The 12539-nt window shown below is 33.8% G+C and overlaps 1 protein-coding gene across 1 annotated transcript in view; it reads left to right on the top strand.

The window, feature by feature from the left end:
- CFAP47 (cilia and flagella associated protein 47) overlaps positions 1 to 12539 on the top strand; it is a 380737-nt gene that overhangs the window by 324760 nt on the left and 43438 nt on the right. Inside the window, exons 58-60 of the mRNA XM_062183128.1 lie at positions 4070 to 4229; positions 6079 to 6173; positions 10094 to 10246. Coding sequence (XP_062039112.1) covers positions 4070 to 4229; positions 6079 to 6173; positions 10094 to 10246 — 408 coding nt within the window. The remainder of the gene's footprint in view (positions 1 to 4069; positions 4230 to 6078; positions 6174 to 10093; positions 10247 to 12539) is intronic.

Below are 12539 nucleotides of genomic sequence, written 5' to 3'. Positions count from 1 at the left end.
ACTTGTTCTTTCATTTCTCTGTTTTCCTCAAGGTAGGAAACTAATTCTATTATGAAGGAATCTGTAGGACTCACAATTTAATCTTTAGACCTTATAAAAGAGATGGCTAACATTTTTCTGTAATAGCATAGCCAAAATAAGAGCTTAAATAATAATCTCATAGCTAGATTTACTTCGCCATCAGCGAAGTAAACAGTAAGTAGAAAAATACTCCCTTTCAGACCAAAGGGAAAGAAAGTTTTAAAGTGAGAATATAATTTTCCTCATGGGCATTGTCTACCTTAGAAAAACTACTACAGAACATGCCTGTGACTATAGACTTGTAGTTCAGGCCACCGAAGATTAGAGATGGGAAACGGGCACTCCCTGGACTTGCATCCTCTGGTCTGCTTTAACACAAACCAGGAGGAAAAGAAAGGTAGGCATCAGAAGCAATGGGTGGCAGGCCTATTAATGGCTGATCTGTACAGTGATCTGCCCTCAAGGAGACCCAACAGGCCAGTCCACTGCAGTGGCTTTCAATGTGGTAAGCCTGGGCTTCAGCAGAAGTCAGCTTGTGAAGAGCCCTGGCAGCTCTGCCAAGAGTTGGATCACTGGAAATGGACCTGCCCTGGAGTCGAAGGATGCCCAGGTCAGAGCCACAGATCTTATTGGCTCTAAGCTGAAAAGCCCTTCACTCAGCCCAACTTCCAAAGTGACCACTGCCGCTGAGGGGATGGCCAAGTAGGGTCAGCAACATTGCAGGCAGAACTGTAAATTTCTTGTTAGAGATGCCACCTGCCTTGACCTGGCCAGCTCTCCTCCCAGGCCAGCCAAGTAATGAAAGTCAACAGAGTGCCTTCCCCTAGGAGGTTCACACCTCCCTTAGGATGTACCCCATGTGAAGAGATAGATAGGTCTGGGCCTCTTAACTTACAAGGCCTAAAGCCCACCAGATTATTATCAAGCCCCTTCTGTCAGATTCTATTTGCCTCTCAATCAGAAAACTTAATTGTAGCTTAGACAGCACCTTTCTTAGCTCCTCTGATAATGACTCTGTCCTTTGTTCTAGGCCCTGTCTAGTGCACTTGGGCCTCATTCCTTTGTAATCATAACCTCTACTCTACCACCAATGGCTCTGCTCCCAACCTGTGTGTACTGATGGTCCTCTTCCCCACTTAATGCTGTATAATTGTTCAGATCTGGTTAATGCCACTCTTAGGATCGATCATTGGTTACTATCCTCACCCTGTCTTTTATGACCTTGTCTAAATATGATCAGATTCTGCGAACTTGGAAGGCTTCCATAGCCTTGGCAACTCATGACGACAGCCTAGGGTGGTTACTGGCACCATAAACTAGAGTGTCAATTTGTTAGGTCAACAACAGGAGTCACTGTGCACTTGCTCCTCATGTGGGATCTCTGTCCTTAATGTGCTGTACATTGTGATTTAATGCTATAATTAGTACTCAAACAGTATGTTTCACTTTGTGTTTCTATGTGGGTGCAAACTGTTGAAATCTTTACTTAATATATATTAAATTGATCTTCTGTATATAAAGAGAATTGAAAATGAATCTTGATGTGAATGGAAGGGGAGAGGGAGGGGGAGAGGGGAGGGTTGTGGGTGGGAGGGAAGTTATGGGAGGGGGAAGCCATTGTAATCCATAAGCTGTACATTGGAAATTTATATTCATTAAATAAAAGTTTAAAAAAAGAAAAAAAAAGAATAAAATAAATCTCTGTATATAGTTTAATTGTATAGTTATTATATGAGAATGGATAAATCATAAAGAGGTAAGTTCAGACATTTTGATTTATAAAATATTAAGAAATTATTTAATAAATATTAATAATCATCATCCTAGTTAGATTTCCTATTGTTGCAAAGGAAAATGAGTAAACCATAGAAAATAAAACTATGAGACACAAAATGAACCTGCTAAATTCTCAAACGTATGTTCATGTTAAATATCAATGATTTCCAAAAAGTTAACATTGTTACAGTGGTTCTTGGTCTTTAAGGTTATATTAAAAGCTAAAGAATCATATAGTGAATTCTTTTAACCTTTTAGTTCTACTTGTAACTGTGCTAAAAAGTTATAACCGCAAATAGGCTACTAGATTTGTAACTAAATGGGCTTGTATATTTCCATAGTTTGAATTTAAAGGTTATAAGGAAGCAAGGTATAAACAATGGATTAAGCTTTTTTTTTTAATCTGTCTTGGCTCCTTACACCTTCTAAAAATCTAGATTTCCTCATTTTAGTGCAAATATAATCCGTTTTGGATAAATGGATAATTTTGAAACTTGATATCCTTGGGAATGCATGTATGATTTATTTGACTCAGCTCTTGCTTTTTTCATCCAAACACATTTTTAAATGAAATAATCATAATTTCATCATAATTAAAAAACAGCATAACTTCCATAAGCTATAGACTTAATAGAATTCTTACTTATGACCTTTGAAGCACACACTCAACTAGATTACTATTTAACTACCATGCTGGAAGCCGTATAGCTTTAAAAGTATCAATGGAAAAATCTCTTCCTTGTGTTAAGAATGATTGAGAACCACAATACTAATAAAAAATTTTGGTCTATAATTGAAACATATCTTACAAATTCTTAGCAAGATCACTATGCAAAACTATATGGCCATTTTATGGTATAATATTGATTTTTAAAGGTAATATATTTGTTTTAACTGTCTATTTCATACAACAATGATTCAATAAAATATAGTGTTCATAAAGAAAAAGTCAAAATAATAGACATTGTATATCTTATTAAATAACATACTTTCAATGGGACTTTGGGTAAGTTATTTAATCAAGCTGTCTCAATCTCAATCTCATCTCTAAACTGAGAAACATGAATAACACTTAATATACGACATTTAAATGATGTATTACTTAGAAAATACCTAGCACAGTATCTGTCAAGTAGTCAGTAATCAATAAACACTATTAACCACTTTCTCAAGCAATAAATTTTAAAAATTGAAAACTTAAAATAATTTTGAGTTGAATGCTCTGTAAGGGGGCCATTTTATATTTCCATTCTTGATTTTCTTAATAGTTTAGTATTCTCATTTAAGGAAAAAAATAGATTTGATTGCTATAAGTTTATAATAAAAATAAAAAGAGTGCATTCAATAATCTCTTATTAACTTATAAAGAAGTACATAGTGTTGCTCTTCAAAACAAAAGTAGACATATATAGCTTGGAAACTGCCACTGTTATAAATGGCCTGAAACACCACTCTACCAACTGCACAATACTTGTCCAAAAGGTAGTCTTTTTGTTGATTGTGTGTGTGTTTGTTTGTTTCATAGTGTAGTCTCAGGACCATCTGCTTCTGGATCTCATGAGGTGCTGCTTAAGCAAGCAGCTTCCTGGGCTTCAGTTGAAGTTGAATAAATCAGAATCCCTAGGGTTAGAGTTCAACAAGCTGCATATATAACAAGTTTCTCAGGCAGTTACTATGTTTTGTAAGGTTGGAAAATGCTAATACATCAGAACACTGGTAAATACTGTCAATTTTTCAATGTCTTCTGGTTTTCACAGTCGGGAGCAAATGCTCCTTTCTTTCACACATAGCTGATTCTGGCTTTCCCCTTGGATGAGTTAGATCAATGAACAATTTTTCCTGCCAGCAATTTTAGAGCACAAGCAGGGACCTGGATCTGTTATGCTCTAGAACACAATAAACAAAAAATTAAAAGACCAAAATTTACTGTACTTTCTCCTCCGTAAAATATGGCAAGACTTGAAAAGACTCATGGGTTTTATGATTCTTTCATCACTCTGGGAAACACCAGCCATTACCTCCAATATTTCCTTAGTCTTTCCAATCCCCTAAAGAGAAACTTCTTCTTACCTCGGGATAAAATATGGTTTTTAATAAGATTACTGACATTTGAGGAAAAATAGTAAAGGGAATTTAGCATAATATATTGTTCATTCAAAAGCAATTTTGAAAAATTGATGATCAATAAGACAATTAGGTGATTCCTTTCTGTTTTTAAAATTATATTCTGTAGTTATTTATTACATTTAAGTTAATTTTGCATGTTTTACAGGAATTTCATTGCCTCCTAGAGGAATTATAGATATCCCATTATTTTTTATGCCACAAGTTATGAAATTATACAAAACAATGATCATTATTCAGATGAAGAAAGCTAATAGAAAAAATTGGTCTATAGACAATTTTGATGAATTGGATGAAAACACAAAAAGGTAATATTAAATAAAGACATTGAGGGAGAATGATTTCCATTTTTGACTGGCACTGTTGTGATAAGTTTCTTTTACACATATATATATATATGTACATATATACGTGTGTGTGTGTGTGTGTATATGGAAGATCTCATGATTTTATGTACTCTAAAATTGCTGAATTTTGTATGTTCAAAGGAGTAAAACTTATTTGGTATATGGATATGATTTATGTAATTACTGATTCAAAGTCCTGAGTGATGAACAAATTTAATCTGAAGTATCATTATTAATATATTGGTCAGAGACATACAAAGGGACTCTTGATTAACAATAACAACAAAAAAAGTGACTGATGAGACAAATGATCAACATCCAGAGGAAATCCTTGAACAGCTTGTTTGGGCAAAGTATAGGACTTGTGATCATAGCATTCACTAAGTGATGATACTTTGCCTGATGAATATAATATCCTGAAAAGATATTGCTATGACTAGGAGACATCACGCTGTTGCCAGGATGCAGGTAATCTGCACCCTTTCAGCCTAGCTGGAATTTAACCAAACTTCAATAATGGTGCAGAATTTCAATGTTGTATACATGCTTGTAGTTTAATTAAATAATGGTTCAGAAGTACTCATTAAAAATAAACTCTTACTTTGTCTTACATGTGTGTATTTTTACTTACATTTTAATAAATTCTTTACCGTGGTACCATTGGTATTCATTCTTTTTTAAAAAATTATTTATTACAAGGAGGCAGAGAGAGAGAAACAGAGAGAGACAGAGAGACAGAGAGAAAGAGATCCTCCATCTGCTGGTTCACTCCTCAAATAGTTGCAATGGCTGGAGATGTGCTAATCCAAAGCCAGGAGCCAGGAGCTTCTTCTGGGTCTCCCATGCAGGCACAGGGGCCCAAGGACTTGGGCCATTTCCTACTGCTTTCCCAGGCCATAGCAGAGAGCCGGAACTGAAGTGGAGCAGCCAGGACTCAAACTGGTGCCCATATGGGATGCCAGCACTCTAGGCGGCAGCTTTACCCACTACGCCACAGTGCCAACCCCATTAGTATTCATTCTATCATGCATTTCACCACACTTACTCTCAAGGTTTGCTAAAATAATATGTGAGTCCCAACGCAAAATGAGAGTGAGAGTATCCTTGTTCAAAATTTACTAAGAATTTCAAGATATTTACAGTAGTTAAGAAACAAAGAACCCTTCTAACTATGCTATGGGGTCTTATGTGATTCCACATGTCACAGACACAACTGGCCCTGTTTGCAGTGTCCTGCATTATATTTTAACAAAAATATTCCATCTTCTACACTGATCATAAATATTTTATAGAACTGTCATATTCCTAGTGTTGTATAATGGGCCCAGACTATTTGGACATATCCTCTTTCTTTTACCTTGGAAGCTCCCAAAAGTGAATTCCTCATCACTTTCCTCAGTCTTGTACTTCAGGGTATTTTTTTGTTGTTATTTGCTTTCCCTGTCAGGTTTGGAATATATAGATCATGAAGACTATATTATCATTCATTAATACTAGTCAAGTCACATCAAAAAATACCAAAGTAATATTTTAAAAATAGGGAAAAAAGCTCTTATATTTTAACTTAACATCTCATAATGATTTTATTATAGTTTTCTTTGTGCTGATTTTCCAGGGTTTCCTCTGACATGTTTGTTAAATCAACGTTTTCAAAAACCACTTTTTATTTCATCATTTTCTCTTTGCCAAATTTTAAATCACTAAATTAAATTACTAAAATGCTATTAAATTAATAAAGAGTGAACTCTTTAAGGCTAATATTGAAAGTTTTCTCTTTTTGCTCACTCTTATTATTTTAATTTCTGTTTAGAAATTTGGGAACATATACCAAAGAAATCCCAGCAATACACTGGATATACCCTATTATTGGACTCCCACAGGCACCACTTCCGAAGGGTCCTCAAGGTAAGTATATTCTAGAGTCAGAAAACACCAAAATTCCAAGGCATTTTAGACATCTTATAACCCCATTTCTTCTCTACATGGATACAAAATTTGAGGTCCAGTTAAGATAAGTAGTGAAGTAACCTCCACTGCTTTTGAGAGTGCTGAAACAGAAACTCATTCTCCCAACAATAAGCGCAATGACTAATCCACAAAACCTAACTATTTCATATCTTCTTCCTGTTGGTGAAGATACTAGACTCACATTGAAATGAAATTACGTCAGACCCCTTTACCCATTGAGCCCTGCACTAGATGTGTAAGATCTCTAAGATTCCAAAGTACTTTTGTTTTCAGTTCACAACTAATCATCACATTTCAGCTTTTATATAACTCTTTCTCATGCTAATTCATCCATTTAGTTGTCTTGGACCAAAACATTTATGATATTCCTCTAAATCAGTCAAAATATAAAGTAGTGTTGTTGTTGTTTTTGTTTTTGTTTTTGTTTGACAAGCAGAGTTACTGAGAGAGAGAGACAGAGAGAAAGGTCTTCCTTTGCCGTTGGTTCACCCCCCAAATGGCTGCCACAGCTGGTGCGCTGTGCTGATCCGAAGCCAGGAGCCAGGTGCTTCTCCAGGTTTCCCATGGGGTGCAGGGCCCAAGGACTTGGGCCATCCTCCACTGCCTTCCCGGGCCATAGCAGAGAGCTGGCCTGGAAGAGGGGCAACCAGGACAGAATCCGGTGCCCCAACCGGGACTAGAACCCGTGGTGCTGGCGCCACAGGCGGAGGATTAGCCTAGTGAGCAGCAGCGCGGGTCAAAATATAAAGAAGTTTTCAAGGAGATTTACTTTTCCAAGTTACACACAACATAAATCCCTGCCTTTAAATGCCTTTCTTTTTTCTCAGTGTCTCCATGTTCAACAGACTTCTCTCAAGTTTCTGTGTATTCTCTCTCCACAAATACTCTTCTCTCTTTTTCTGCATTTCTTGATTTTCCCATCTTCTTCACAGAATCAACCTAACACATGAAATTCTGCTTAGACAACTGTACAGTGAAATTTAATGTTCCAACCCTTATTAGGCTCTAGATGTAGTTCACAACTCAGATGCACTGAATTGCTCTGCAAAGCAAAGGTTCTCTCTCTTTGAGCAAACCAGATGAGTTAAAAGAATTCTTGAAATTTTTGAATTTTCCATTTTCTTCCCATAATAACCATTTCAACTAAAAAGAATTATACTTCCACCAGCACAAATTTTGTCACTACACTCAGAAAGAGGGAAAAACTAGTAAATTTTGTTTGTAAATAGATGATTTCCCTATTTACATTGGAAAGCCAAGACTACACGTATGGCCCTGTGTAGTTTAGTATTAACTAGAGTAAAAATCCACAAATATTGTCTTACCTTTGACAATAAATATCCTTTGTTTTGCTTGAAGCATTTTTATTCTTGAGTTAAAAAATAGCAACACATACATAAATATTTCACATATACTAAAGTGTCTTCACAATGCTTCACAAATATGTCAAAACATTTCTTTTATTTCCTTCTAGGAGAGAGCTGATTTTATACTTTCCATAGAGCTGAACTATTTAAAATTTAAAATATGCAGTCATTTGATCAAAGTGATGTAATAAAGCCTAGACACTACTCTGTTGGAATTCTAATAGTCACGTTGTTTGTGCCTACTGCAGAAATGGTTTTGTTTTTCCCAGATTAAAGATTTAAAGCAGAATTTTTCAGTCTAAGAAAAGGTTTTTGATAATCTAAAAATATAAATTTCTTACACATTTTTCTTCAAAGAAAGTTAAACAAGTTTCTGAACATTTTCCTTTGAGTCTCTTTTCTGAGCAATTACCTGATTTTTAAAGTAGATGTGAGTTCTGTAAATTGCCTATGTGAAATTAGCATATTTTAGTAGTAACATCAGTATCATGAATTAGACTTATATTAGTTATTAAATAATTTTGCTCAAAATATAGAATCTGTGCTGGTATTATATTTCTCTATAATGCCCTTGAGAAGCAAGTGGGTATAATTTTATGAATACATATTATTTACTTTCTGTACAGTCTATTCATATTTTATTTAATAACTCATCAGACATAACCTACTGTTTTTCTCACTCAGCTGTATCACTGTCAAAGTTTATTATTTCTTTTCTTTTTTATGTATGTCACTCAAGTTATTCTCAACCTCAGGATACTTTTGTTCTGTGAGCTACTTTTTCTCTTTATGAATTCTTATTTATTACTGTCCAGTGGGGCAGATAATTGGAAAAGGACCCACTGCTTGTCACAAAAAACAATGGAATGTGAATCCATTGTGACTGAATGATCCTTGCATTGCCAAGGCAATAATTTCCCAACAATTTATAGGACAAAACCAATGACATGATACTAATTATAGTTTTGATCACTCTAGTTTCCAATTTAATGCTTTGAGATTGAAGCTAATTACAAAAGCTTGTAATTTTTCTTAGCCATTTTAAACCTTTTATTTTATATCTAGCTTGTACTTTTATTCTACATTTAGCGTATTTATTCTGTCTAAAATATTAAATATGTGAATTTTATAGTTAGTTCATTATAATACTTTATATTAATAGTATCATATGCATTATGAAAATGCATAAATCTGAAGATTTTATCTAATTTTATATGAAAATAATATATTTATGGGAGTATATTACATATATATATTATATGCACCACTTGATGCTTTTCAGAAACTTTTAAAAATATTATGATTCCTCTTTTACCTTACATTCAATTTATATTCTTTAGGCATTTAACTTGGTAAAAGTGCAACAACTGATATTTTTGGGACGCAAGATGCATGTTGCGGTATAGCAGTTTAACCATCACTTGGGATGCCTACATCCCATATCTGAGTGGGTTCCCAGTTCAAACCCCGCCTCCACCTCTACTTTCAATACAGCTTGAAAGGCAGCAAATGATGGCTCAAGTACCAACTCCCTGCCACCGATGTAGGAGACCCTAATGGAGTTCCTAGCTTCTAGCTTCAGCCTTTCCCAGGCCTGGCTGCTGCAAGCATTTAAGGATTGAATCAGCAAACGGAAGATTTCTCTGTCTCTTCCTCTGTTGCTCTGCCTTTCAAATAAATCATAGAAAAAATAATAAATAATGTATTTGGGACAAATAATATTCTTATTTATGTGGATTGAAGTACACATGGCCTCATAGTATTATGGATGTAATGTCAAAGGAATGTATGAATACATTCTTTATATAATTAGTAATCATACAAAAAATAATATTTTGAAGGCTCAAAAGATCACTGATAACTTCACACACATGAAATATGAAAATATAGTAATTTAAATGTATATAAATATTTAATGCTATATACTATTAATATTTGATCAGATTTAATCCTAATTTTAAATAACTCATTGCAATTTTATTTTTAGCTATTAAAAGGTATATTTTATAAATTTAAACATAACTAAAAATGAATTTTAAATGTTGTAACTAAATAATTTAAATATCAATTTTAAGATATCTGTAATACATAATCAATTTGAAGATATTTTAAAATGCTCTCAAAGAATAAATTATAACATTTATTTTTTAAAAAATATTTGAAGGCATTTAGTATATTATCATAAAAGTATTATCACATTGAACAGAAAGATTTTAAAAAGTTAGAAACTGCCACCTAGTTATTGATATAACTATGTCAGAATTTAAGCCAATTTCTACACGCTAATATAAACTTTTATAATGTACTATGTGTCTTACAGATTTATCTTTTGATATGCTATTTTTACATGTTAATCTCCTTATTTGCTTCCAAAATGTCAATATGTATAGATATTGCATGTATGAGTATATGTTAAGGCCAAGTGCAATGACAAATTAACTTATGCCAAAGGAAGTAGTCAAATTAACTGGAAAATTTTCTGTTTTGTAGTTACCATAAAATGTCAATCGAGGAAATGGATAGAAGAAACAGTAGAAGTAACACTGATTGGTAATTTTTTTGGACTAGAGCCTACCCCAGACTTGATGGAATTTTTAGTGATTCCGAAAAAAAAGCCAGGCAACGTCTATGGAGATTGCCAAGGTAAGAGAACCACAACATGAACATAAAAAATGATAATTATATAAACTCAGTCTTCTTGAATTGCAAGATCTCTTTTTTCATTTCCAATATAGCATTCAAATTAGTGCTTAAGGAGTGGTTAGTTGTCATATTTTTTGTCTTAACATAGTTATTAGCTAAAAATTGACAATTACGGTTATTACTGGTTTTATAAGACATAGATTATGATTCTGTCAACAATGAGAAAAAAATGACAGTAACATACTTTCCTCTTCCTTTCAGTTTAATTTCTTCATTCTCTTTTTCTGATTTAAGGAATATGATTAAAGTCATTACTAGGAGGTTAAAATTTAGAAATAAAACCTTGAATCTTTTTGTTGTTGTTGTTGCTTGCTTGTTTAGTTAAATCAATAGAAAAAGTAACATTGATATAATACTCAGGTAAAATCTGTATTATAAACTGTATTGTATGCATTTATATTACATTCCAACTTTTCATATAAAATTGTATCTCATTTTTTACAAGTCAAACAATTTAAAATATGTTACAGGTTGAGTATCCCTAATCTGAAAATTCAATATCTGAAATGCTCCAAAATCTTAAACTTTTTGAGTGCCAACATGATACCACAAGTGGAAAAATTTCACACCTGACCTCATGTGATAGGTTGCATTCAAAATATAGGCACTCTGAAAATACTATATAAAATTACCTTTGAGCTGTATGTCTGAATTATATATGAAACATAAATGAATGTGGCGTTTAGATTTGAGTCTCATCCCCAAGAAACCTAATTATATATATGAAAATATCGCAAAATCCAGCAGTAACCAAAATCTGAAACACTTCTCATTCTAAGCATTTTGGATAAGTGATACTCAACCTTTGTGTAAACTCTCCAAATATGTGGTGGGTCACTTGAAATAAATAATATAACACTGAGTAATGTCAGCAATATAGCAGAGAGGGGAGCTGTGGAGCCCCCTTTCACCCACAGGCATGTCAATGCCACAGCAATCTGTAGACAAATTCTCTTTGTGAGACCACAGAAACTAAACGAAAGATTCTTAATGTGGAAGCAGATGCACCAAAGCCACTAGGGACGTTCAGGACACCCTTTTGTCAGAAATCCTTCCTCAGCACAGGGTCTTCTCATGACATCGGTCTTACAATGATTTCATGGATATAACACCAAACGCACACACAATAAAATAAAAAAGAAATGAATGGAAATGCAACAAACTCAAAAACTTCACAGCAAAGGAAACAATCAACAAGTGGGAAAAGGCAGCCATGAAACTGTGCTAAGGGGTTAATCTCTGAAATCCATAAAAAAAAAAAAACCTCCTACAACTCAATAATTTAAAAAATCTAATAACCTAATTTAAAATAGACTAAAGACTTGAATTAATGTTTCTGCAAAGAAAATAGCCAGGCAGGAACTATATGTGAAAATGCTAAACATCACTAGTCATCAGGGCAACACAATTCAAAACCACAATGAGGCATCACCTCACACCTGTCAGCATAGCTATTTTTTTTTTAAGAAAAGAACAAATATTGGCAAGACTATACAAAAATTTGGTGAGAATATAAGTTGGCACGCCTACTACAGAAGACAGTATGATGGCTCCTTTAAAAATGAAAATCAGAACTACAATATGATCTAGCAATTCCACTTGTGGATACTTATCTAAAACAATTGAAATCATGATCTCACAGAGATATCTGTTACTCACATGTTCATTGAAAGTAGTCAAAACAGTCAAGATATGGGAACAACCTAAATATCCATCAGTAGATGAATGAGCAAAGAAAACTGTGTGTGTGTGTGTGTGTATAAAGGAGTAGTATTTAACCATTAAGAAAATAGTATTTCTATAATAGGTAAAAACATGATGAACCTGGAGAATATTATACTAATTGAAATAAGCCAATCACAGAAAGACTGATACTATATAATACTGTTTAAGTTGTGAATTTTAAATAGTCAAACTCATAGAAACAGAGTGGGGTGGTGGTTTCAGTGTCTGCAGGCAATGGAAAGCATTTGTTCAGTGGGTATAACGTTTCTATGGTGCAATATGAATAATTTCTAGAGATCTGTAGATATCATACTGCCTATGGTTAGCAATATTGCATTGTGCCATTAAATACTTATTAAAATGGTAGATATGCAACACTAAGCATAAGGTAAGATAAAAATGCTTGTACATAGGAACCCTTTTAATATGACTTGCTAATTTAAATTGCATACGCTGTACTCTTAGCAGGTTGCAAACTAAAGAAACTGTAATTCTAATATTATAAATC

This window comes from Lepus europaeus, chromosome X (assembly GCF_033115175.1).
Source record: "Lepus europaeus isolate LE1 chromosome X, mLepTim1.pri, whole genome shotgun sequence".
In the NCBI taxonomy this organism is placed as follows: domain Eukaryota; kingdom Metazoa; phylum Chordata; class Mammalia; order Lagomorpha; family Leporidae; genus Lepus; species Lepus europaeus.
The sequence above is the reverse complement of the archived record's forward strand: the minus strand, read 5'-3'. Positions and strand labels throughout refer to the sequence as shown.